The sequence below is a fragment of the Vulpes lagopus genome, chromosome 8, assembly GCF_018345385.1.
Source record: "Vulpes lagopus strain Blue_001 chromosome 8, ASM1834538v1, whole genome shotgun sequence".
Taxonomy (NCBI): domain Eukaryota; kingdom Metazoa; phylum Chordata; class Mammalia; order Carnivora; family Canidae; genus Vulpes; species Vulpes lagopus.
Window position 1 is genome coordinate 114671701 of NC_054831.1, and position 27054 is coordinate 114698754.

The 27054-nt window shown below is 54.0% G+C and overlaps 1 protein-coding gene across 7 annotated transcripts in view; it reads left to right on the plus strand.

Annotated features, from left to right (window-relative positions):
* The window catches only part of ZNF423 (zinc finger protein 423), a 344771-nt gene that overhangs the window by 188540 nt on the left and 129177 nt on the right, over nucleotides 1-27054 (plus strand). For all 7 annotated transcript variants that reach the window (XM_041766234.1, XM_041766233.1, XM_041766235.1 and 4 more), the window contains 2 exons: nucleotides 14039-17268; nucleotides 24215-24299. In XM_041766234.1, the coding sequence (XP_041622168.1) occupies nucleotides 14039-17268; nucleotides 24215-24299 (3315 nt within the window). The remainder of the gene's footprint in view (nucleotides 1-14038; nucleotides 17269-24214; nucleotides 24300-27054) is intronic.

The window sequence follows — 27054 nt, forward strand, 5'->3', positions numbered from 1 at the left end:
GAGGTCTTGAAAACGCTGAGCCTGGGGTTTGTTCTCCCCTTGCTGGAACGTTAGAAGTTAAAGACGGCCACCCTGGTTCCCCCCTAAAATCATCATGGGTCCCAGCAATGGGGCATTTCCCATGTTTTGGGGAACATGGATCAGTGGAGATCCTACTCCTTCCACCAAACCCAATTTGTGTGGCTCCTGCCTCCCAACCTGGCACCTCGTCTGTGCTCACTCTTTACTGGTCCTGTCCAGGACTGAGGCGTCTGGCCCCCACTGGCCTTCCCTGAGGGAAAACTCCCTACGGCCCTACAGATAAGCATGGGCTGTGTGTTCTTGCCTATACCCTGCAGACCCCAGGCGTACTGCATTGCTTTCTTCTTAGGCTCCAACGTACACCAGAAAATGAGGGCCTGTTAGCCACACAGGTGACTCCCGCTCGGATACCTAACAGGTTGGATCTGGGTGAACTGCAACCAGGGGAGGGTGGCCTTGATGAGCATTTTGGCCCAAAGTCTCAGAGGCTGGGTGCGGCATGATCTCCGATAACAGTGGGTGGCTTTGATGGTTTTCTGGAGAAATGTAGGGATAATCCCAGACTCCCTCCATTAACTGCTGTGAAACTCAGGGTACTTGTGCTGAGTCTCAAGTATCTGATCTGTAAAATGGGAGAAATCATGGTGTTCACCATATAGGGTGGAGGTGAGGATTTAATGAGGTAAAGTTTACAAAGAGCTTGGCACCATGCCCGACACACACAGAGGGCTCTGCAGTTGTTGGCTGAAAGGTGGGGCTGGGACATGGCCGGTGGGAGGTAATACCAATCGGAAGTTCAAAGAGTGGCTCTGTGAGATCGTATCCCAGGCTGGAAAGCTTGCCAGGGACACGGGGGGTGTCCTAAGGACTCAAGGATTAGCAGTGATACCAAGAGCCAAATTCAGGGTGAAAAATGGCCCAAAGGCAGTGCCCTGAGGTCAAAGAGAGGTAGTAATGGTGACAGAGGGAATCAGGAAGGGCTCCCTGGAGGCAGTGTGGTGAAGGACGTGCCTGTTGGCGAGGACAGAGCAGGCTTGGTGATACAGCATACGTTACTCACCTCCCCCTGCACAAAAGAGAAAGAACACCCGTTCCCTTTCAGAGCCTCAGACGGAGACCCCGCTCTGGATGCCTCGTGCCCTTTCCTCTGAAGTTGGCAGAGGAGATGGCCAAGCCTTCTCAGAAGCATCGGGGACTTCCAAACCGTAGCTCTGACTTCTGCAGCTGAAACGTGGGGAAGGGAAAGAATGCTATCCAAACAAGCTTAATCCCAATCAAAGGATTATTTTCTTACAGAAAAAGCTTCACCTATACTTAATAGTTTTAAATTGTTCCGGGTACCAATTAGACTTTTAATTTTGCTGTTCCCTCCGGCGGCTGGAGGATGTGTGTGGCTTGCGTTTAATCAGAGCTGATTTTTTTTTTTTTTTTTTTTAAAGTGGTGGTTCCAGGGGAGGGGAGGAGACGAGGCTAGTGTTTCGGGGTTTCCTCCTGGTCCTGCCAGGGCCCGTGTATCGGGCGCCTCTCGAATTGGGGGTTCTGTGTCGGGGCAGCTGTGGATGTCTCCAGAGTGCCGAACCAAAGTCCCCTCCTGCCAGCCCGAAGGCAGGCCGGGGCTCTGCTGTGGCGGGCCTGCTTGGAGAATCCAACGCCGAGTTAAATATATGGATTATCCCCCAATTTCTGCAGCAATAGGGTGAGTTATTATTGATTCACAGAGCACGACAAAACATCGCTGCATGAATTAGCAAGCAGCTGTTTCTAATTTGAGTTTAGAACGGTACACAGAGGAACTTGTTTCTCTGTTCACTCCTTTCATTTATAATGAATTTTAATCACCGCTACAGGTGAGAAAAATGTAGAAACAAGCTTGTATCTTGTGGAAGAAACAAAGGAGAGACAGATGCTAACAGATTTCCAGTCTGTGATAAAAGGGATGTTTTGGTACACTTTACATGTAATTAGAGCGCAGCTGTTTCCAGTCCCAGGTCCACGAACGCGGCCGAATGTGGGCTCTGCCGATCTCCAAAGGGAGTAAAGAAAAACAGTGATTCAACCCCGAAAGCATTTTGCTTTCTCTCGAGTCGAGCAGTGAGCCCTTGCTCTGGCCCTTGGCGGTGCTGTTCTGTGGAAGCTCTCGGAGGTGACTTCACACGACGCTGTCTCCCCGCCCGGGGCGGCGGGGAAGCCAGGGTGCGCGGGTGGCCCCGGGCCAGGCGCCTGGCAGAGGGAGCCTTCACGGCCCCTCTGCTCGCTGCAAGTGCCCGTCTTCGGGGAGCGCCTCGTCGGGGCAGACTGGGGGGGTCCTCTTCCCTGGCAGGACCTGATCGTGTCATTCCACACTAGTTAGTTTGATCACAGTTAACTCTCGGGTGAGTTGACGAGGGCTGGCTTTTTCGTTTCTTTTCTTTCTTTCTTTCTTTTTTTTTTTTTCTGGTCTGTTTAATTTCTGCAATAAAACTCAAACTCAATTGCATTTTCAATATCGGCGCTGAGTAAATTTGTCTAAGGGATAGAGCAGCCAGGCAGGCGGTGCGATCTGTGAAGTCGGAGGCTGCAAGGGGAAAGGTGGGGGCCTGCTTCCCGTCTTGCGTGTCCAGTGGTCCTTTGGGACGGCAGGACCCATGGGTGCTGGAGCCTGGAGGCTCCTCGAGCCTGGAGGCGCAGGTCCACTCCCTAGGATGGCTGCTGGTGCCTTAGTTTCTCCATCTGTAGAGAGGGTTGGGCTGGCTGCTCTAGAGAGCTCCTTTCTTTCTGCTGTCCTGCGACTGTAAATGGACTCAGAAAGAGGGACCACTCCACAAGAATGAATCTTGTGTCCATTCAAACTAATAGGGCTGTGGCTTGCCTCTCTCCCCTACTCACTGTCCTGCCACCTTATATTGAGCCGGGAGCCAGGAGCCAGTGACTATTTTTATTTTATACAGGGAATTTCTCATATGTAACATGTTATAGATATTCACTTACTTTGCATAACAACTTGGTGTTTGGGACGACTATTATTATTTTTAAATATTTTTATTACTTATTTGACAGAAGAGAAGCAGGCTCCCTGCTCAGCATGGGGCTTGATCCCGGGACCCTGAGATCATGACTTGAGCCAAAGGCAGACACTTCGCTGACTGAGTCACCCAGGGTGCCCCAGTTGGGACCATTACTATTCCCATTTTTACAAATGGAGATACTGAGGCAGCTTCCTTCATCTGTAAAACCGAGGGAGGTTGATTAACTCAGTGGAGCTGAGTGTCTGAGGACACACTGTAATAGAGAAGGGAACCCTGCAGGTCTGGACAAACAGGAGAGTGAACATACTTGGTCCAGACGGGGAGGCGCAGCTCAGTTGCATCGTGGATGTGCCAGATGCAGAGCCTGTGCCACCATGTCTCCTTCTCCTTTAAGAAAAGCTAGAAATGAATGTGCATGGTTTAAAAAAAAACCAAAAAAACAAAAAAACAAAAAACTGTAGGAGTTCTTGATTTCTCAATGTTGACGTTTTTACAAAATAACTGATAACTGGGTGGCCCCCAGACTGTCCCGTGGGAGGACAGCCCTGGTGATCTGTGTCCCACTGCTAGGGTCATCATTTCTCTAGTCCAGCTGGCTGAGAACCCTTGGGCTGGGAGTCTGGCCCCAGCTTTTCTAATTACCATCTGCTTTCTGACATAGGATGTGACCTAACCTCTCTGTTCTGTTTCCTCATCTGTAGGGTGACCACGCAGCTTAGTGTGTAAACCCAACTACTTCGAGTGTGAGAGAGGGACACTCAGTGGGTGGGGTGCTGGGCTCCACCTGGATACCTGGGGGTGAGCCACCTGCCTGCTCGAAATATGGGACTAATCACCACCACTTCAACCTGACCAAGCTGCTTGATGTCGAATGGGATAGCGCTGTGCAAAACTGCAAATGCCATACAGACAAGGGCATTTACAATTAACAATAAAGTTATGCTAGCAACTGCCTTATTTTCTTTAGCCAGCGTTGGTTGAGTGCTTAGTAGCATATACACATTACCCATTCTGTAAGGTTGACACTTTTGTGATCCCCATCCTGTGGATGAGGAAATGGGGGCCCAGAGAGGTACAGTAACTTGTCCACAGTCACACAGCCAACAAGTGGCAGTTCAGTCCGAGCAGCCTGTACTCTTCCCCATGGCTCTCCTGTCTCCCTGTTGCTCCCTGCGATTGGCTGATGCTCTTTATGATTATGCTGAGGGTTTGGACTCGGGGAAGGTTTGCTAAGGGCTTTGATGGCCACTGTTCACCGTGAGGTGTTATTTCCGCACAGTCCCAGGCCAGCTCGAAAAAAGCATGCCTGGGCCTGGCTTTCAGGCGGCCCCCAGAGGCTATGTGCTAAGTGCCCCTTGGAGGCAGGGCAGAGAACAGGGTCCCACTCTTCCCCCTCCAGGACCAGCCCCATTGGCAAGAATACCTTTCCCCTTTATGCGGTGTTGGGCTGCTGACCTCTGCGTTCCTGTCCCCACCACTGTGCTACCCGCTGGCCCCCGAGCACCCCAACCCACCTAGTTTTTATCCCCAAACTACAAGAATGATCCCCCCTTCCCCTCTCTGTGATCTCACCGGAGATGCTGAGATCCTATCCACAAAGGCACTCTGAGCTCCCTGGAGGAGGGGAGGGTGAAGACGAGCTGCTATTATCTTTGCTAATAGCATAGTTCTAATTTAAGATTTCAGGTGGAGTCACGTCAGCTTCTGGTAGCCTCCATGGGGCTCCTTGCCCTACCTCTAAGGAAAGCCCTTCCAGCCTGCCTGTCCCCTTCTCTCCAAGGGAGTGTTCTTGACTTCCAGGGGTTGGGTCTCTGTCCCTTATGCTGTACCCCAACTGTCCCTTTAGGGAAACCACATATCTACAGGACTGGCTATCACCATGACAAAAGGGCTTTTTGGTATTTTTCAAAGCACACAGGCAAAACATTTGTTTAGAATTGCAACTTCAGACAGTAACTGATTGACAGTTTGGGCAGAGAAGAGCATAGCAACCTAAGAATGCTGAGTGCTTTCTGTGGCCCTCAGAGGACCAAGCATATGGAGCAAGCTTGACAAATATGTGCTCAATGGAAAAAAATACCTAAACTAGCAGCAGACTGCATGCCTGCTACCTGCCATTCTTCATTCCTGGACCCAGGGCAGACGTCACGAATGGATCACAGACTCTTAGAGCAGCAAAGGCTCTCAGAGACCAGTTTATCGCCTTCCTTCTCCAGAGAGCTGGAGAAAGGAAAACTCAAAGAGGGGATGTGCTTGCCTATGGTTCTACAGCGCCAGAATCTGAACCCAGTCCAGTATGATCTCAGTCTCTACAACCCACGGCTCCATGCTCTGGGCTCACAGCCCCACCCTCTGTGGTCAAAATTCTACCCTCTGGCTGCGGTTTTGCCTTCTGGGCTTGTGGTTCCACCCTCTGAGTCATCTTTTTTTTTTTTTTTTTCTTTTCAAATGAAAAGGTAGCACATGTTTGCAGCTGAATAGTTTTGTTTTATTTTAGAGATTTATTTACTTAATAGAGAAGGTGTGAGCACATATACAGGGCGTGGGGAGGGGCAAGGGGAGAAGGAGAGAGGATCTGAAGCAGATCTCATGACCTCGATCTCATGATCCTCAGATCATGACCTGGGCTGAAATCAAGAGTGGGATGCTTAACCAGCTGTGCCACCCGGGCACCCCCAGCTGAATAGTTTATTAGTCTGTTTCTTGCTGTAGAATTTTGGAGAATTTGGGGAGTCTGACAGCCTTCTTTCTTTCATCTCTGTCCTTTTAGGTATGAGCTGGCTGTGTTTCTGTGATACAAAGTTCTCAATAACCTTGTGGGTCTCCTGTGTGTGTCATGGAAATCTACTCTTATCAGACAAGAAGTTCCTCCATAGATATTTTCTAGATAATCCTATCTTTACTTTTGGCTTTTAAAGAGATGGTTGTATAGAAGGTCTTCCAAATTTCCTAGATGTTTTCTGGTTTGATCTAGGGGATCTGTGAGCCACACTCTTACTCTTTTCAAAGAGCCTTTCATGGGACCGAAAACTCCGAGCTTTTGATTTTTCTGAGATGTTAGCACAAGGTAGAGTCATACCCCCAGCCTTCTCTCTAGAGTGTGCTTTCCTGTTGGAGAATCTCTTAATTATAATGTCTTTGCAATCTGGGTAGGCTGAGGATTTCCAAAAGGATCAATTCATGGCTTCCTTTTAGTTTGACAGCTCTGTTGACCTAGCTCGTTCTTCTCAAGAAGAAACCAGGCCATGCCTTCCACATTTTACTGGGATATCTCCTCAGCTAAATATCCATTTTTATCCATTAAAGTTTTGCTTTCCACATAATTGTGGGACACAATTCCACTGAGCTTTCTGCTGCTCTGTAATAAGGATCTTTCTCCTCCAGTCTCCAGTATTGTGTTCCTCGTTTTCTGCTAAGCCCTCACCGTCAGGGCTCTTCGTGTCTGAGTTTCTCTTGACAAACTGGTCATGACAGTTCAGGTATTTTCCATGACGATTTAGGTTTTCCTTTGGACTCCTTACTTCCTTCTGCATCTTCACTAACAGAGTCATTAACATCCCAATTTTTCATGAACAATCTTTTTTGGGGGAGGGGGTAGGCAAAGGACGAAGGAGAGAGAGAATCCCAAGCAGGCTTCACACGCAGCGCAGAGCCCGCTGTGGGGCTCAATATCACGACCCTGAGATCCTGACCTGAGCTGAGATTGAGAGTTGGACACTTAACTGACTGAGCCACCCAGGTGGCTCCTACTATGAATAATCTTTTTAAGGCTGCCCATTTCCAAAGCCGCTTCTGCACTTTTAGTTATTGATTATACCAACACCTCTCTTGGAGCCAAAATCCGTGTCAGTTTCCTATTGTTGCTGTAACAGATGACCAAATACCTAGTAGTTTAAAACAATGAAAATTAACCTCTTATGAGTCTGTAGGTCAGAAGATTGACATGGATCTTGCATAGTTAAAATTGCAGCGTCGACAGGGCTGCATTTCTTTCTGGACGCTGCAGGGGGGAGGGCCTGTTTCCATGCCTTCCTAGTTTTAATTTTTTAAAGATTTTATTTATTCATGAGAGACAGAGAGAGAGAGAGAGAGAGGCAGAGACACAGGCAGAGGGAGAAGCAGGCTTCCTGCAGGGAGCCTGATGCAGGACTCAATCCCAGGACCCCGGGATCACGACCTGAGCTAAAGGCAGACACCCAATCGCTTAGCCACCCAGGTGTCCCGAGTGCTGCGGTTTTTATGAGTTTAGCCCTGCATCTATCTGCTCCTTGCTGTGTGGTCTCAGTTTCCCCATCTATGAAATAAGATGAGCGATGGTCTGTTAACTTTGTCTTGTTTCCCATCCCTCTCTCTTGCACTGGTATTGATTCTACATGTGGCTGTCATTGAGTTGAGGAATATTCTGGGATGGAGGGCCAGCCTTGGCAGCTGGTCCGAGGTAAGGAACAGGGCAGGCACTCTGGCCCCTTGCTGTCTGTGGCCTCTGCTCCCTCAGGCCTAGTTTGAGACTGGATTTTGTCTCTGGATGCTGAGCTCCTCTGGCACTGAGATACTGAGGATGTCCCACCCAGCTTGGGAGCTTTGGCCTGCCAGCCTCTATCTCCTGCTGGGCCTTCATGTCCTGGGATCCAGGCCCCTGCTTGCCCTGGGTTTGCTGGGAGGGGAGCCTCGGGCCTCCCAGAGAAGCTCCCATCACTGTGAACTGGAATCAGCTCCAGGAGAGGGCCTCAGAGCTTGCTTGGTGCCCTCATGTTCCCTCCACTGCACCAGGCTTCCAGGGGGTGTGGAGATACAGATTGGTAGATATGAAGTTTTCCATGAAGAGATAGTGAATCTGGCTAGATGCCCCCCTCAGCTGAATTTGTATCATTTCAGGTCTGGAGAGACACCTGTTTGGGTTCTGGCTGCCCTATGGGGAGTGTAGTCTGTAGTGTGTCCTGAAGCACGTTCACATCTTGCTGTTCTTGTCATCTTAGGCTCTGGGAACATTGTGTCTGCATATCTCAGGATGCTGGGGCTGCTTGCTGCCTACTGTGGGTGGGCCTCCCCATCAGCTGGGGGTGGAGCTGACCCCTCTCTATGGTTAGAGACACCCTTCTGATCACAACACAGCTGCACAACACAACATAGTACAGCTGCTACTGTACTATTACCAGTACTCAATCAACCGGATTTTCGGGGCCCTGCCTCAAGGCCTCCCTTTTCAGAGAGGATGGACGGCTCCTTTCTTCGAGGAGGAGACCTTCTGGCTAAAGCCCTCAGCATTGGGAGTCAGGAGTCAGGAGACTCCTTACTCTGATTCACTCAGTGCCCTTGGAACATTCCACTTGTATAGACCTGTGCTCACGGCAGACATCACCAATTGATTTCAGCACTTATGTCGTCAGAGTCCAGATATGGCTTTATAATCCTTCTGAATACAGTACTCCAGGCAACCGCTACCAATTTACCATCCCTGGAAATTGTCTTCTGTCTCTGGACCTTTGGTATCGTACAAGATTGGCGTACATGGTTCCTGAGTCTGTTCCCATTTCTCTGAGCTGGGGCTGGGTCGCGATTCTCATTCCTTCTTGCTCCTGATGGAGGCACAGGGGAGGCTCTGCTTGGTGCACCATAGAGCTCTGTCCTGTGGGGATCTTGTCTCCTTGGCAATTTTCATTTTCCCAAGGAAGTGGGGGTGGTGAGGAGATCTTTTGGGGCTTCATGAAGATTGGCAGGCCACTGGGGCTTCACGAGGGTTGTCAGGCCTTATTGTGGCTCTCATGGAGACAATCTGAATGCTTGGAATCTTGCACAAAATGACCTTTCTATTTATCCTGTAAGGACCTTGGAGACCAAAATTCTACCTTCCCATGAGAGCAGAGCCAGCTGAGGCCCAGGATTTCCTGATGGATTCTTTGTCCTGCTCCCTTCCCTCTGCCCCCAACACGTTCTGCTCCAGGCACCTTACTTGCTGTACGTCAGCCTTCTTTCATGGTCTGGAATATCTGGTCATTTTCATTCATTTGGATGGTGCTACCCAGCCCAGGAATGTCCTAGAAACCTGGAGCCCCTGGGTATCTGTTCTTTCCCCTTCCCATCCGCTACATGGCACCTCCCGGGGCTCTTTTCAGAGCCATTTATTCTTGCAGAGCTTTGGTAGTGGGAGGTGAGGCTTACTTCCTGCAGGAAGGTCCCCTTTTCTGCTCACTCCTGTGGTCTGTGGGCCACCTGCCGCCCCTTCTCTGTCCAGGCACTTCCTCGGCAGCTGCGACCTTGATTCTCTGTGACAGGAGGAGCCGTGGACTGTGGCTCCCAGCCATTCCGGGTGGCAGCCACTGTGCTCTGCCCGGACGGGTGCGTGAGCTTCAGTCCCCTGAGTGCACCCAGCGCTGCCACGTGAGCTTGGGGTCCACCCTGCGCTTTCTGTCGCTGATGCGTTCTGAAGCCCAGTTAATGTTCTTTTTGCTATTTAATTGAATTTTTATCGAAATTTCTCCCCTCTTTTATGCTTGTTTTGGTTCTCTTCCTGCAGCAGACAGCAAAAGCCTCATATAACCCATTTCCTACTAGGCCTTTTTGCAAGATTAGTAATTTTTAAATGACTTTAATCTCCATTTTGAAAGTGATTTTTCTACTCATTTTGTCATATTACTTCAAACTCATTCAACGGGGAGGGGAAGACAGGGGCCTGCATTAGTCACTGCATTTGGCACTCGATCTTTTCGGGTGACAGCTGACCCTCCCAAAGGAAAGAAGCAGTGGGAGATGGAGGATGAAGGCACCGACTCAGAACCAGGCTAACCAGGGTTGAATCCTGGCTCCACTACCTGCCAGCTGTGTGGCACTGGCAAGTTACTTAACTTCTCTGTGCCTCGGTTTTCTCACTTGTAAATGGAGATAATAATAGCAACCATCTCATTGGGCTGCTGAGAGAACTGAATGGGTTAACACATGCAAAGCTCTTAGAAGATAATCATCTATTCAAGCATTTACCTGGGAGTCACAGGGTAGCTAGTTGAACTGGACTTTTTTTATCTTAAAGTTTTTATTTATTTTTTTCATGAGGGACACACACACACACACAGCGGCAGAGACATAGGCAGGGGAAGAAGCAGGCTCCATGCAGGGAGCCTGATGTGGGACTCGATCCCAGGACTCTGGGATCATGCCCTGGGCCGAAGGCAGATGCTCAACCTCTGAGCCACCCAGGCATCCTGGAACTGGACTTTTCTTGGAACTGCCTTCTCTGTGAGTTGGGGCCTGTGGCCCATATCTGCACCCCTTCTCTTTTTGCACATCTACCAGAGAGTGTGTGCGGTCCCAAATGCGCCTGAGCATGGTGCGTGTGCATGTGTGAGGAGCATTACTACTGTAAGGCAGGGGACCCTTGTCCTTTGTCAACATCCCTGCATCTACATCCTGGGTGCTTTGGCCCTGGCACATTTGTCCAGCCTGCTCCTAGAGCACTAAGCCGAGTGCCCCCAAAGCGAATGGCACTTGGAGGGGTGAACCGGCAGTGGCTAAGGTTAAGTGTTGAGAACAGAAGACTGAACAGTGCAGTCTGAATTTGGGACTTTCTATGTCAACAAGCTCATTTCCCCCGATTGCACCTTTTCAGTGTAAGGGGCCTTCTTGTCATTTCCCTTTGGATGATTATAATCTCAACAGTTGCTCCATTTGTGGCTCCCAGAATAATGTGCTTTGCTTTAGTTTTGCAACTTGTTTGCAGAAAAGCAGAGCCAACCTGGCAGCCCAGCAATGGGCCTTGGGGACTGTGGTGCCCGGCAGGTTGATTCTCCTTCTCCAAGTCTGGTGGGACAAGGGTGAGTCAAGCCACGCTGCTGGGAGATGGGGCGCTCTGGCCCAGATGCTGCTGGGGCATCTGGCCGTGGGACTGAGGGCAAGTTACTCGACTCCCTGAGCCTCAGCTTCCTCATCTCAAAAGTGGATGTCACCAATGGTCATGGGGACAGAACGAAATTAACCAGGGTAAGAGACGCACTGCACTCACAGTGCTGGCACGGAGCCATGCCCAATACACGTAGCCACTAATATCATTAGTGCTGGTGGTCCTGATTAGGGCTAATTCTTATTATTATTGGCCAAATAGTGCTTTTGTTTAATGGCTTTATTGTGGTATAATTTGTATACCACAAACTTAACTTGTAGCAACGTAGTAGATTTCCAGAGCGGTGTGGTGCTCACCACAGCCTGGTTTTATGGCATTGCTGTGATCTCACAAGGATGCCTCATGGTTCATCTGCAGTTTCTTTGCTCTCTGCTCCAGCCTCAGGCCACTGTAACCTGCTTTCTGTCTCCACAGCTAGGCCTTTTCTGGACATTTCGTATAAGGGGAGTAGTAGGGCATTTTTACGTTAATTTTTCTCATCTGTTTCTCACATGATTCTCCCTTTTCACATGTGGAAACTGAGTCAGAGAGGTTAAGAATTCTCCCGGGCTGATGAATAAAGGGGGGAGGAGCTCTGAGTGCAGGGTTCTGCTCTCATCTCTTGGCGGGGGGGGGGGGATGGTTTGAGGTGAAGGGCTTGGGAGCAAATGAACGCTGGCAGAAAGACACGGCCAGTCTAGGTCTGGGCAAGGCGTCTTCCTTGTCTTCCTCACTCTTGAACTGACCTGGGTTCTGTGTCTTTTGCTTATTGGCCCTGCAAGCACCTGCACCTCTTTGGTCTCTGGGGGGCGCCTCCCTGAATGCAGATAGTGGGCTTGTTGTGGTCGTGTTGTCAAGGAGTGCTCAATGGAGATGCAGCTTGTGACTGTATTGGGGGCTGGACATATGGGTCCCCTCGCCTTTCTTCTCTATGCAGGGTCGTCTTATGTATCTGACCTGCCGAGTCTCATCCAGACCTGTGTCCTGGTGCTGTCATTTCCTGGGGAAGGTCACTGTGGCTGTGCCTTAGTCTCCTCATCCGTATGGTAGGAGGAGTCCTGCTCCCGCCTCATTGGTGATTGTGAGAAAAGCACTTAGCAGAGCACCAGGCACACAGGAGGGGCTCTGTGGCAGCTTGAGTGAGACTGAACTAAGGCATCAGTATAATAAAAAGCCAGTTGAACCTGGCCAGGGGGTGGAGGCCCAGCAGGTCCCCCAGCTACCCCGGCTCCAGCCATCTCCTCTCTTGGGTCCCTTTGTCTGTGCCTTGCAGAGCCCAGCTGGCAAGAGCTGGGAATTACCAGGCAGGGGCCAGGGCATCTCCCACCGCATCTAATCCCGAGATGCTGGCAGCAGCTGCATCCTTCCCTTCCCGTCCAAAGGGCCCTGTAATGGGAGGCCCCCAGGGGAACAGGCGCCCGTGCCCCAGGAGGACGTTCGGGGAGGCGCCCTGTGCCAGGCTGGGCGGCTGGGCGCTGGGGCTTCAGAGGTGGAGAGGCTGCCGGGAGGTACAGGAGCTTTGGAGAGAGCCTCCTCCTGCCGGACAGGGCTTTGCTGGTGCTGCCAGCTGGCGTCAGGCAGATCTTCACATGGTCAGGGGCAGGGTCAGGGACCCGGGTGGACCCTGGGGTGGTGGTGGGGTCCAGGAAGAGGACTCAGAGCTGAGGGAGCCCTCGAGACCCTCCCTGGGACAGCAGAGGCAACTGTGAGAGCCTGGGGGGGTATGGGACCCTCGGGGCCAGGGCCTTGCCTGTGGTTGTGGTGAGTTGACCAGGTGTGAGCATGCATGCGTGTGCATGTATGCACCTGTGAGTCATTGCGGAGACAGAGTGTGTGAACGGATGTGTATGTGTATCTGCTGGGCTGCCTTTGGCCCAGACTTTCTGGGTTACGTCTGGGAGGCTTTTTCTGGAGACTAAGCTGTGCTGGCGGGGGCAGTGGTTTATTTCCTCGGGGTTACAAGAGCAAGGTCAGCGTGGCCGAATCTGAGCTTTTGTTTGTCTCTCCCCTGCCCGTGGCAGCCTGCGGTCCGTTTCATTCATTATTAAGTTTTAAATCCACCTGACGCGAAACTTGAGCCGTGGAACCGAGGCTTGGGGGAGCTTTCCTGGCGCCGCTTGCTGTATCCTGTGTGCCTTTGTTTTTCCAGAAATGGCCAGCCCCTAGTTTGTTTAGTTTTCCTCTGAGGCTGGACAGGCCAGCCAAGGCTGGGGAGGGTGGGCCATGTGGTCATCTGTGCAAGGACAGTCTCCCCTGCCTGCCAAGGTGGGTTTAAGGGCCCGATGGACTCTGAGCTCAGGGGCCATCCAGGCCTGGGCTCATACCCTAATTGTCCTGCATCAGGCCACCTTCCAGGGTCCTGAGTGGACTTGGGGCAAATCCGAGGGGGAGCAGTGAACGGAGCAAGCACTGCTCCCCCACCCCCATCCCCACCCACCCCCACCCCGGATTGTTTGCAGATCCTTCTCAAGTGCCCTTTGCTTACTCCTGTTTGTGCTGCTGGGTCTGACGCCACATGCCCATGACTTGGGCCTCCTGGGTCTGACTGCTCCCTAAAGCAGCGGGCCCAGCTCCATCCCTAAATGTGTGCAGCAGAGTTCATAAAGGTGCATTTTTATTTTCTTGCACTATTTTGCCTACGCCCCTAAGGACAAGTGGAATTTCCCACGAGGATGAGGGGCTGGAAGGGGAGTCAATCCCCAGGTCTCGATCAGGTGAGGACTTGCCTCCTTTTGGCTTCTGGGACTGCCGGTCTGTGAGGTCATTTCTGGTGACTTTTTCCAGACTGCATGCCCCCCTCCCCTCCATCTCCATCAGGGAAGTGCTAGAGATCTTGCCTCCTGTGGGGGGGTATGGTGTCCAGCAAGGCCTAGGCAGATGTCACTGAGGAGAAAGAACTGTCCCCTCCCTATCCTGCCACCCGACTGCCACCCCCTCTGCACCCTGAGGGCCTTTGTGTCCATTTGCTTCCGCCCCCACCCCCGCCTGCTCCCAGACTCCCTCCCTTGACTCCCCCTGCAGCAGTTGGGCAGCTGCAGGGCCTCAGCCCCTGTGAGCTGTCGAGAAGCCGGCTCTGTCCTTGTTTCTGGGCGGCCCTGGGAATTGCCTCTAATCTCCTCTCTGCCTTCCCCACCCCCTGCAGATGGTGATGACGACCCGCAGCTCTCCTGGGTGGCCTCATCTCCCTCCAGCAAGGATGTCGCGTCACCCACGCAGATGATCGGAGATGGGTGTGACCTCGGCTTGGGCGAGGAGGAAGGGGGCACGGGCCTGCCATACCCTTGCCAGTTCTGCGACAAGTCCTTCATCCGCCTGAGCTACTTGAAGCGGCACGAGCAGATCCACAGTGACAAGTTGCCGTTCAAGTGCACCTACTGCAGCCGCCTCTTCAAGCACAAGAGGAGCCGCGACCGGCACATCAAGCTGCACACGGGTGACAAGAAGTACCACTGTCACGAGTGCGAGGCCGCCTTCTCCCGCAGCGACCACCTCAAGATCCACCTGAAGACCCATAGCTCCAGCAAGCCCTTCAAGTGCACCGTGTGCAAGCGCGGCTTCTCCTCCACCAGCTCGCTGCAGAGCCACATGCAGGCGCACAAGAAGAACAAGGAGCATCTGGCCAAGTCGGAGAAGGAGGCCAAGAAGGACGACTTCATGTGTGACTACTGCGAGGACACCTTCAGCCAGACGGAGGAGCTGGAGAAGCACGTGCTCACCCGCCACCCCCAGCTCTCCGAGAAGGCCGACCTGCAGTGCATCCACTGCCCTGAGGTCTTCGTGGACGAGAACACGCTGCTCGCCCACATCCACCAAGCCCACGCCAACCAGAAACACAAGTGCCCCATGTGCCCCGAGCAGTTCTCCTCGGTGGAGGGTGTCTACTGCCACCTGGACAGCCACCGGCAGCCTGACTCCAGCAACCACAGCGTCAGTCCTGACCCTGTGCTGGGCAGCGTGGCCTCCATGAGTAGTGCCACGCCGGACTCCAGCGCCTCTGTGGAGCGCGGCTCCACCCCGGACTCCACCTTGAAGCCGCTGCGGGGCCCGAAGAAACTGCGGGATGATGGGCAGGGCTGGTCCAAGGTGGTCTACAGCTGCCCCTACTGCTCTAAGCGGGACTTTCACAGCCTGGCAGTGCTGGAGATCCACCTGAAGACCATCCATGCGGACAAGCCCCAGCAGAGCCACACGTGTCAGATCTGCCTGGACTCCATGCCCACCTTGTACAACCTCAACGAGCACGTCCGCAAGCTGCACAAGAACCATGCCTACCCCGTGATGCAGTTCGGCAACATCTCTGCCTTCCACTGCAACTACTGCCCCGAGATGTTTGCTGACATCAATAGTCTGCAGGAGCACATCCGCGTCTCCCACTGCGGCCCCAATGTCAACCCGCCCGATGGCAACAACGCCTTCTTCTGCAACCAGTGCTCCATGGGCTTCCTTACCGAATCCTCCCTCACAGAGCACATCCAGCAGGCCCACTGTGGTGTGGGTGGCGCCAAGCTAGAGTCCCCGGTCGTGCAGCCCGCGCAGTCCTTCATGGAGGTCTACTCCTGTCCCTACTGCACCAACTCGCCCATCTTCGGCTCTATCCTGAAGCTCACCAAGCACATTAAGGAGAATCACAAGAACATCCCGCTCGCCCACAGCAAGAAGTCCAAGGCGGAGCAGAGCCCGGTGTCCTCCGACGTGGAGGTGTCTTCCCCCAAGCGGCAGCGGCTCTCTGCCAGTGCCAACTCCATCTCCAATGGCGAGTACCCCTGTAACCAGTGTGATCTCAAGTTCTCCAACTTTGAGAGTTTCCAGACCCACCTGAAGCTGCACCTGGAGCTGCTGCTGCGGAAGCAGGCGTGCCCGCAGTGCAAAGAGGACTTTGACTCCCAGGAGTCCCTCCTGCAGCACCTGACGGTCCACTACATGACCACGTCGACCCACTACGTGTGCGAGAGCTGTGATAAGCAGTTCTCCTCTGTGGATGACCTGCAGAAGCACCTGCTGGACATGCACACCTTTGTGCTGTACCACTGCACCCTGTGCCAGGAGGTCTTCGACTCCAAGGTATCCATCCAGGTGCACCTGGCGGTGAAGCACAGCAATGAGAAGAAGATGTACCGCTGCACGGCCTGCAACTGGGACTTCCGCAAGGAGGCTGACCTGCAGGTGCATGTCAAACACAGCCACCTAGGCAACCCGGCCAAGGCACACAAGTGCATCTTCTGTGGGGAGACCTTCAGCACCGAGGTGGAGCTGCAGTGCCACATCACCACGCACAGCAAGAAGTACAACTGCAAGTTCTGCAGCAAGGCCTTCCACGCCATCATCTTGCTGGAGAAGCACCTGCGTGAAAAGCACTGTGTGTTCGATGCTGCCACAGAGAACGGCACAGCCAACGGGGTGCCCCCCACTGCCGCCGCCGCCGCCGCTGCCAAGAAGACTGAGCCCGCTGACCTGCCGGGTATGCTGCTTAAGAACCCCGAGGCGCCCAATAGCCATGAAGCCAGTGAGGACGACGTGGATGCGTCGGAGCCCATGTACGGCTGCGACATCTGCGGGGCGGCCTACACCATGGAGGTGCTGCTGCAGAACCACCGGCTGCGAGATCACAACATCCGGCCTGGCGAGGACGACGGCTCACGCAAGAAGGCCGAGTTCATCAAGGGCAGCCACAAGTGCAACGTGTGCTCGCGGACGTTCTTCTCGGAGAACGGGCTCCGGGAGCACCTGCAGACGCACCGGGGCCCCGCCAAGCACTACATGTGCCCCATCTGCGGCGAGCGCTTCCCTTCCCTGCTAACGCTCACCGAGCACAAGGTGACCCACAGCAAGAGCCTGGACACGGGCACCTGTCGGATCTGCAAGATGCCCCTGCAGAGTGAGGAGGAGTTTATTGAGCACTGTCAGATGCATCCCGACCTGCGCAACTCGCTCACAGGCTTCCGCTGTGTCGTGTGCATGCAGACGGTCACCTCCACGCTCGAGCTCAAGATCCACGGCACCTTCCACATGCAGAAGCTGGCGGGCAGCTCAGCAGCCTCCTCCCCCAATGGCCAGGGGCTGCAGAAGCTCTACAAGTGTGCCCTGTGCCTCAAGGAGTTCCGCAGCAAGCAGGACCTGGTGAAGCTCGACGTCAACGGGCTCCCCTACGGCCTCTGCGCCGGCTGCATGGCCCGCAGCGCCAACGGACAGGCGGGCGGCCTGGCCCCGCCCGAGCCCGCCGACCGGCCCTGCGCTGGCCTCCGCTGTCCCGAGTGTAGCGTCAAGTTCGAGTGTGCCGAGGACCTGGAGAGCCACATGCAGGTGGACCACCGCGACCTCACGCCGGAGACCAGTGGGCCCCGGAAAGGCGCCCAGACGTCGCCAGTGCCCCGGGTAAGAGCCTGCCCCTGCTCTTTGGGGCTCTGCTGACCCCCGAGGGTGCCGCCCACGCTGAGCTCTGTACCTCCCTGGGCTGTTGCTTCTAGTACCCTGGAGAAGCTGTGCCGACGTGCGGTGGTCAAGTACACCTGCTCTGTCGCAGACTCTGAGGTGGTCCCTGGGCTGTCGGTTCCTTCCCGCTGTGTGCCATGGCATACATTATCCATCTCTCTTGGCCTCATTTGTTGAGTGCGCATCTGCAAAAGGGGAACGAATGACAACTGTCTGGACTTTGTAGGGTTGCTGTTAGGGACCCGTGGTGTAAGATAAGCAAAGGGCCTCACGTGCCGGCTGACACAGGGTATCACTGCATTGGTGATGCCGTTTTTCTTACAGATGTGGGGTAGATGGATTTGTTTGTTCGCCGAGTCCCCTTGGGCAAGTCCCTTTGCTCTCTGGGCTTCAGGTCCGGGATTCTTTTCATAATCCATGGAGAGAATATCCCATATAAAGGGCTCAGGACCTGCACTTAGTTTGGGCCAAGCATGCTAGCTGGAATCCCCAGCTGATGTTATGGTGAACAGCGCGTCATTATAGTTAGTGCAGCTGGTGGTGCGTGGAAGACCCAGGAATGGTTCCAGCTACTGTTCTCCTTAGTGATGGATGGATCCATTCATTCCTTCATCAGATTTGTCCTAAGCACCCACTATGTTTGGGGTGCCTGGCAGTCGAGGAGAATCAGAAATGGATCCTACCTTGGGGGCTCCCAGGCACAGGGGAGGCCACAGGCCCATAGCTAGTAGGTTTCTGTGAGGTGGGGCAGGTTCGGGCTCCTGGTGGGTCCACGTGGGCCATGGGTACAGTGGCCAAGGGGCACCTTGTGGTGGGCCTGGAGCCTGTGTGGCTCTTGGGTGTCAGACAGCATGGGCCCGGGGATTCCCACCGAGTCTGTTGTCTATTTCCAGACTGAGGAGGTGCCAGGCGGATCTCGGGAGTATCTTTCCCTTGAGGACCACTGTTGGCGCCACGGGCAGGAAAGCAGAGTTTGGAGAAGGGCCACCCGCTGCAGGTGCTTGCTTGGAAGACAGGGATGTAGTTCTGGGTGTTTCACTACGGGATCAGAAGTGGGATCAGAACTGGGGCCTGGGACTCTGGGATTTTGAGGGTGAGAATGAGAAAGGAGGAGGGCTGGAGAGAGTAGAAGGAAAGGTGCAGAGGAAGGGACCTTCGAGACCTGCTGGCCCAGCTCCCCACTGAGCCCCAGCAAGCCCACGGCCTGTCTGTGAACCCTCAGCTGGAGAAACATGGGAAGGAGGAGAGAGTGGAGTGTCCCCCTGGGGGCCTGGGGCCTTGTTCTGGAGTGAAGAGCCTCCCTTTGGGGCCGGGAACACCTTACTCTCTCAAGGCCTTTTGATGGAGCCACATCTCTGGGCAGGGGTCACCTAGGACACCCACTGGAGGTACTGGGTACTGGGTACTGGCCCTGGCCACCATTTCTCAGCTCTGCTCAGCCTCAGCTGGCTGGCTGGCCAGTGTGGGTGCACTGGGGGGGGGGGGGGCGGCTTTGGGCCCTGGAGTCAGAAGGGCTGGGTTCACGTGGAAATCTCCCTCTTCCAGGACCCACCAGGGGTTTGATCTATCCAGGCCTCCATCCTCGCCTGTGAAGCCAGAGAGTAATGGTGATAATGGTAGCAACACGTAGCGACAGGGTCCGTCTCCAGAGCTGACATCACGTGGGAGGCACTGGGGGGGGGCGCGGGGGGGGCTTCTGGTTTTAACGAACACCTGCTCTGATTGGTTGGTGCCTGTGCCTCATGGGTTGTTAAATACAGTGACTGTTTCCTGTGCTGACCTCGGTATTTCTCCCTGAGCTTTAAGGGCAAAAGGGAAGTGCGGGTGCACAGTGAACACCGCTTGCTGTCTCTCCCGTTTACAATCACAGCTCATGCTTACCGAGGGGGAAGGATGTGCCGAGTGCTTTCTATCGGCCCTCTGACACTGCCTTTATGAATGAAGAAACTGAGGCACGGAATAGTTGGCCATTATTAGCTTCCAGCTTTCAAGAGGCAGAGAAGGGATTCGAACCCAGCAAAGTGTGGTGCCATAGCCGCGCTCTTGACGCACATTCTGCCTGGAGGTTCTGGGGCCCATCCTGGTTGCAGGCTGGGGTGCAGTCCAAGGTGGTCACCCCCCTTGTTCAGACTGTCAGGCCTGAGGCCCTGTACATGGCCTGGGTGCATCCCAGCCCCATCCCTGCCTCCCCACCTCGGTGCTGGGGTGCCTTATGGCCGGGGGTGGGGATGGGGGGGGGCTGCTTCTTGTGCCTCCAATGCCTTGGGCTATTGGAGCCTGCCCCTCCCTAGTCTCTGCCCTGGTTCTGCATCAAGTACCACTTCATGAAGCCCCGACTGTGTGGGCAAAGCCTTTCAGACCATTTCCATGACAACAACCTGGGAGCTTTGCCGTGACCTCTGTTTTGGCAAAAATGGTACCCAGGCTCCGAAAAGTAGGAGCACATACCCTGGGATGCACAGCTGTGCCTGGCAGCTCAGGGATTCAAACCCGAGGGGGCTTATATTCTAGGAGCCCGACAGGCCTTCCTCTCCCTGTCCCAGGCCTTTTGAGGGAGGTGAACAGACAGTCACATCTAGAGGCTTGGGCAGATGGGCCATTTGCAGAAAGGAGCTAGACAAAGCCTGGAACCTCCCCTTGGAGGCCCAGCCTCTGGGGCCTTGCCCCCTGCCTGGGCACGCCTGGGGGCAGGGGCCCAGCTGTCTGTTTGCCCACCCCTTGTTCCCCCAGGACTCATGCATGCAAGAGCAGACTCTGGGGGCCGTGTGAGGGCTTGGGGGCTGGCAGGCTGGGACCCTCGGGAGTGTAGCCATAGCAACCAGTCCCCTGGAGGACTGGGTTCCCGTGGGGCTGAGGCTGCTATCGGCTAGAGCAGGAAGCATGGAGGTTCTAACCCCGCCCCCCCTGCCCTGGCTCTGTTTATGGGTAGTAACAACATCACCCCAATTCTCGCCAGCGTAAGCAGACCCCAGCCCTCCATTGGCTCCCTAGGCCCTCATAGTGCCAGGTGGGCAGAATGGGGGGGTCTCACATGGGTTAGAGGGCTTGGCCAGGCCACACCAGCTGTCTGTCCCCTAGCCCAGGACCATCTGGGGTGTTCTGGGGCACGGAGCTGAGAAAAGCTGCTCAGAGAGTGGCTCCCGAGGCAGCCTGCCTGGCATCAAATCCCAGTCCCCTCGCTCAGCATTGTGGGGCTCTGGCCAAGTGGTTTAGCCTCTCCAAACTCCACTTTCTCCCCCCTTAGAGTGGGGCTTACCTAGTGATTGTGAGTCTACAGAATAAACAGAGCCTGCACATAGTAGGTGCTCAGTAAATGTGAGCTGCCATCATGATTGTGGAAACTCATCAGCCATGAGCTGTCTTCTGTGTCTTCCTGTCTTCTTGTCTCCTCTCTCTGCCAGTCTCAAAAGTTCTCCCTCTGCCCTGGCTCCTCTCTGAGGTTGCTGGGGGCCATGCATGGGGAGGTGGCCCTGTCTGCAAGCCCTAGGGCTCAGCTTTGGTTCTCCTGGGCTGGGCCCTGGGGAAGGGGCTTATGACAGAGGAGGTGCTTTGAATGCCAAGTTCTGTCTTTCTTTAATTGTGTCTCCTGGTGGGGACTGAAGCTCCAGAGGAGGAGGGGATCCCTGGGGGATAGGGAAGGGGAGACAGACCAAGAGGAGGTCTTGGGGTAAGGATGGGATCTGGCTAACGTTGCACCAGGAGGGAGAGAGAGTGAGAGAGTGCTCGCCTGCTTGTCCCTGAACTTCCACTAGCACGGAGGACCTGGGGGCACCCTGGCCCTGCATGCTCGGCTGGGAGGGCTGTCTCCAAGTGGTCGCCTCTGGGTATAATACATGTGCTAGTGAATGTTGGTGTCAGTGAATGTGTGTGTGGTGGAGCATGCATGCCCCGTGTGCGAGTACACATGTGGACACTTGGGAGTGACCACGTGTGTCCATGAAGGTGTGTATGGCAGGGGTCTGTGCATGTGCTTGTGCAGCCTTGGGCACGTCTGGGCATGATGGATGTAGCTGTTGGGGATCCAGTGAGAGAGCCCCAAGCTTTTGTGTCTCAGGGTGAGTTTGGATACGTCAACCCATGTGAACCTGTGGCCTGTGAGGATATCTCTGCTGCTCTGAGGGTGTTGTACCTGTGTGTCTATGTTATGGGGAGCAAGTTGCTGTGTGCTTGCTGTGGGTTGGGGGTCTTGTGTGTTGACAGTGAGTTGGGCAAGGGAGGGTGCATACGTCTGTGTGCCTGTCTGTGTGTGTCCTCATGGGCATGTCTATACCTGTGCATGCAGGCTGTGTGTGTGTGTGTGTGTGTTTGTGTGTGTACCTCCAGGCTCTTGTGGTTAGTGATGTCCCCTCCCTTGGGAATCCCCTTGAGTCTTTTTCCCCATCAGGAAGGGCCCAGTTATCAGGCAGTCTTCCTCCTGCCACTGAGGGGTGGGTGCATGGTGGAGGAGCACTGGGGGGTAGCTTTTCAGCCTGCCCGGCCCCCGGGCATTTTTTTTTTTTCCCAAGCACAGTGACCCACTCCATTCACCCACCCCTAGGAGGAACAACCCAAATCACCTTGATCCTGGACTGTCTACTGCCCTGGTCCTGACTGGCCATAGCTATGGCCTCCACGGACTCCTACCCAAGCAGAACCGTGGGGGGGAAACGTGGCCTACTCTGGGCTTCCTTGGTGTGGAACTTCCTGGGGTGTGGTTCATTCTCCCTCACTCCTCCCTCCCTGACTGGGGCATACATGTGAGAAGGGAAAGAATGACTGATTTTGACAGTGGAGAGACCCGAGATCATTGCTGTCCATGAGCATGGGGGCTTTGGGACTGTGTCCCCCCAGAAGACCTCAGTCCCCACAGCCTCTTCTGGCCTGAACATCTCATCCCTGTCTCTTGTGAGGCCAGAATCCCCAGCCCTGTCCTGCCTCCCAGCCTCATGCCATTCTTCCCCAGTGCATTTCCATGCTGAGTGTCCGCTTCTGGTCCGCTCTTTTGAATCCCTAGTCCTCCTGCTACATTGAGGGAAGGGCCCCGGTCTTCTCTGAGCCGGTCCTGGAGCCTGAGCGGGGATGCCACCGCTGGAACCGAAGCTCCCGGCACCAGTTAAGACTGTCCTTTCCTCAATCCTATGTTCGACCAGCATTTGCTCAGTACCAACTCATGGTACTCATTAACAACTGTAATAAAAGTCAAGTCATTATTAGGCAGTCGCCCTGAGCCAGGCCTTGTGCTGTGCCAGGTGGTGAAGATCCAGGATTTAGAAGTCCTCTTTGCTTTCCTTTTCTCCTTCTGTCTTAGCAGAGTGCTTTGTAACATAGTATTTGCAACTTTGCTCTTTTGTTCAACAAATGCTTTCTGAGTACCGAGTCTCTGCTGGCTTACGAGCTCACAGGTGGACAGACCCATCCTGGCTCTCTGGGTACTTGTGGTGCAGTGGGGGAGCAAACGAGTCAATTAGCCATGACGAACCCATGTGCTGATTAACTAGATGCTTTAAGCATAAGCTTGGGGGCCTCAGGAGCCCCTGAAAACATCCTGGGGTGGGAAGAGGAGGCTTCTCGGCAGAGGTGACATTTGAATGGTGTCCTCGAGGATGGAAAGTCTACTCCAAGTGGAGGACACAGCATGGGCAAAGGCCTGGAGGTGGGACCAGGTCCTTGAGGGGAGCTGTAGATGTGGTTGGAGCCACCCTGGGAGCTGAGACAACTGAGCCCCCTGGTGGTTCATACTGGCTGCAGAGTTGAGGGTTGGGCCTGAGTGTTCACCCAGGAAATCCAAAGTCCTGTTCCCTTTTCCAGAGGTGGAGGGAGGCCCCATCATCCCAGAGCTGAATTGGTCTTCAAAAAGCTTGGATATTTTGGATTTCAGTACCACCTCCACCCCTCCCCCACCCCCACTTCATAAAAACCCACAGCCACAGACCTTCCCCCACACAGGCAATACTGTCCATGTCCACAGGGGGCTGCTTTCACAATCACCCACCCAGGCTTAGTTGCTGAGAATGAGCTCTGCTCTTTGCACTGGGTCTTCGAGAAGCTCCGAAGCTTCCCATCATCTCCTTTGTCCTGCTCCCATCCCCTCAAGGCAGCTGGTATCAGCTTTCTGTGTGTGGAAGCCAGCCATAGGATCATCTGTGGCCTTGTGTACCTAGGGCAAATGAGGAATTCCTCAGTTACTTCTAAGCACTAGGATTGTCAGGAGCAGTATCCCTCTTTGGCCCATGGTCCTTAGGGTAGGTAAAGAGAGAGAGTAGTTGGATGGGTGGAAAGATAGATGTATGGTGGGTTAAAAGGGTGGGTGGGTGGATGGGTAGATAGAGGATAGGTAGATGGATGTATAGGCAAATGGATGGGTAAATAGAAGGTGGATGAATGAATGGATGGATGGGTGGATGGGTAACTATGTATAGGTAGATGGATGATAAGCCAGGTAGATGGATTGATGTGTTGACAGATGCGTGCATGTATGTGTGTGTGTGTGTGTGTGTGTGTGTATAGATGGATAGGTGGGTTGATGGTGGGTAGATGGGTGGATGATGGGTACATGGATAGATGGGTAGCTGGATTTGAGCTGGATTTGCTCTGCTCCAAGCAGAGCAGCCTCCCTCGGCATCTCTTCCATGGTCATACTGTGTGCTCTCACCTTGGGATGGTGATTCCTATTGTGACAACTTCCCCAGATCTAACAGAGGAGCAGCTCCCTTAGAATGTAGCCTAGTCCCCTTCCCCAGGCTGGAGGGCTGGATTTGGAGGCAGGTGGGAAGAGAATGGCCCAGAGAGACCCTGGGAGGGGACCAGAGCCATTCTGGAAAGTCTTGAGCCAGGGCCTCCAGGCACTATTGCTTTATGTTCTTTTCCACCTCCTGACTATCTAATTCCTTTCTCTTTGACTTCCAAACAGAAAAAGACATACCAGTGCATCAAGTGCCAGATGACCTTTGAGAACGAGAGAGAGATCCAAATCCATGTTGCCAACCACATGATTGGTAAGAGAGCGTTTTCCCACTCATGCTGGGGCCACTCATCGGGGTTTGAAATCTGTGGTTCCAATCATCATTTCACTGCTTTTAGGGCGAAAGATGCAGTCACTGCTGCTTTTCAGAGGCATTGCAAATGGGAGTAAAATATAAGCTGGAGCACTTTCTTCATCCCAGCCTTCTTGTCGCAGCTCCACTCACATTACAATCAAACTTTTGACAATCTCTTCCATTTCCCAGCATAAATTTCCCTCCATCTCTGAAACGGAGTGCTTTCCAGTCGTCAAGCACTCAGGGGCAATTATGCTTCAATTTCGTATGTCATGACATTGAATAGATTTAACTGCTCACATTTCCCCGCTAAACGTGGTGAATTCCTCAGGCACGTTGTCAAAACAGAGCGCTTACAGTTATTTCAATACTTTTCCTAGTCCTCTTCAAGTGGTTTTGGACTTTGGAAAATTCAGCCTTTCCAGAAGGGGAACTTGTGCCACAGTGCTCCCTCTTGACCTGCGGGACGGAGGGAAGTCAGGAGGTCTTCTGTGCCTTCCATGGATGGATGTGGCCTCTCTGGCGGCTGTGGGGGGGAGCCCTCCATGCAAGAGGGAACACAGGTGGATTTCCAGTGACCCTGGGGGCTGGCCCAAGGGGGTGAAGGACTTGGCAGTGAGGGCTTTGGGAGCTTCTGGAATCCTGATGCCCTGGGTCTCTGGTGGAAGTAACATCACCTTCTCCAAGTGTCCTGCAGTCTGAGCAGTGAGGCTTCAGGTGTGTAGGGTCAGCATCCTGACTCTTCTTCTAACAGTCTTTCCATTATAGTCTTAAAAACAACCATGCCAACAGAGTACTGTTTTACAAAACCCTTAATTGCATACATTCAAAGAGATCCCTTAACCATGCAGCTCAGTGAATTCTCTTGAACCAAGCACACCTGTGTAACTGACAGCCCAGCAAGGAGGCAGAGCATTTCTGCATCCCTGAAGCCCCCTCCTGGCCCCTCTGCACCCCCCCTCCCGACAGGTCACCATCCTGATCTCAAGTGGCATACAGCTCTTTTGCCCTTGTTACACTTTATATAAATGGGATCATACGGTCTCTGCTCATCGGTGTCTGGTGGCTTTGGTGCATTCACATTAGTGCCTATAGTTTGGACATCGCCCCTTCACACGGGTATATAATAATCCGTCATGTGAATGCGTCACCCTTTATCTTGTCTGTTCTACTCTTGATGAGCATCTTGGTCATTTCTATTTTGGAGCCGTTGCAGCTGGCGTGCTGCTATGGATGCTCTCGTATGCGTGTTTTGGTGAGCATGTGCCTGCGGTCATGATGGGAAGATCGGTGGGGCTGGGATGGGTGGACCATGGGGTATGAGGGGGTTTACCTTCAGTAGGTACCCACGGACAGAATTCCAAGGCAGTTGGATGTATGAGAACTGCTCCACCTCTGTGCCGCCACCCACGTTCTCCACAAAAGGAGCAATGGCTAGGGCCCTTCATCAGTGGCATCATGCTCGGGGTGAGGGTGGTGGCCCGGTCCCCACCTAGCTGCAGCCTTGGGGCGCTCAGTGGGTTTGGATGTCCAGTGTACGGTGACGCAGTGGTTCCCCCAAGGGTGCTGGGGTGTGCGTGGTGGGGCTCACTGGTGGTGAGGGGGCAGGGGTAGCTGAGGAGGGGCAGGGAAGGCCCCGGGAGTTCAGCTTGACGGGGAGATTGGTGGCTTTTTAATTTCTTCTGTTTGAAAGCCCCCTGCTGAGGTAGAAGGAGGAAACTCTCCTGTCAGTCACCGGCTGCTGAGAGCGCTTTCATGGGAGTGTCAAGGAGGTAAAGATGAAGATATCTAAAAATGTTTGCTTTTGTAGCAGGTGTTAATGTGTGCGCCTGTTTGTAAGCACAGAGGGCGAGAGGCTGGCTAATTGGACCACGGTGATTTCCAAGGTGCTTCCCCCAGCTACCCCCCCTTCTACCTTTCCTTGTGTGTGGAGTCTGAAAGCTGCGTACCCTCAGGTGGAAGGCGAGCAGGTTGCTCCTAAATAGAGAGGTGGGCTGGCCCATGGAAAGGGGGACGTGAGGGGCATCCGGACCTTTGTGTGAGCAGAGCACCAGGCTCCCGAGGGAGACGGTCCTGTCTGGTGGCTGGGGAGGGCCCCTTGCGAGCCTGCGCTGCAGTGTCTGAGCTGGCCTGGTTCCCAGGACGCACAGGGAGCAGGAAGCAAGGAGCTGATGGTCTCAGGGCCCAAGGGTCTGAGTGAGATGTTCACACAATTGCAGAAACCGTCACCATGCAGTGTCACCATGCAATGCCCACCCTGTGAGGCATGGACTGGGGGCCCCACATGAGCCATGCCTCTCTCTGGTGGCAGGGTAAGATCTCCTGCTCTAACCTGCCCTCCCCACCTCCTTGTCCTCATCAACCCTATTTATCAAAGAACATCGACTGAGCACCTCTTGAATGCAGAGCACTGGGATGGTCTCAGGTGATCGAGGGAGCAGGGGACCTAGTCCCGCCTTCAGAGACCTTACAGCACCCCATAGAAGACACCCAGAACACACATCATGCTGCAAAGGGAGGGGTCACTGGGTGAGGGCGCTGAGCCCCACCATCTCATCGAGGAGCTCCAATGACTTATCCAAGTTCTTCCAGAGATGGCGTAGCGGAACCAGGGTCTGAATAAAGCTGGGCTCCCTCCACCATGTGTGGCTCCCTGCCAGGGTCTGGGGCAGGAAGGACCCAGTGCCACCCTTGGGTGCTGCGCCTGCAGGGA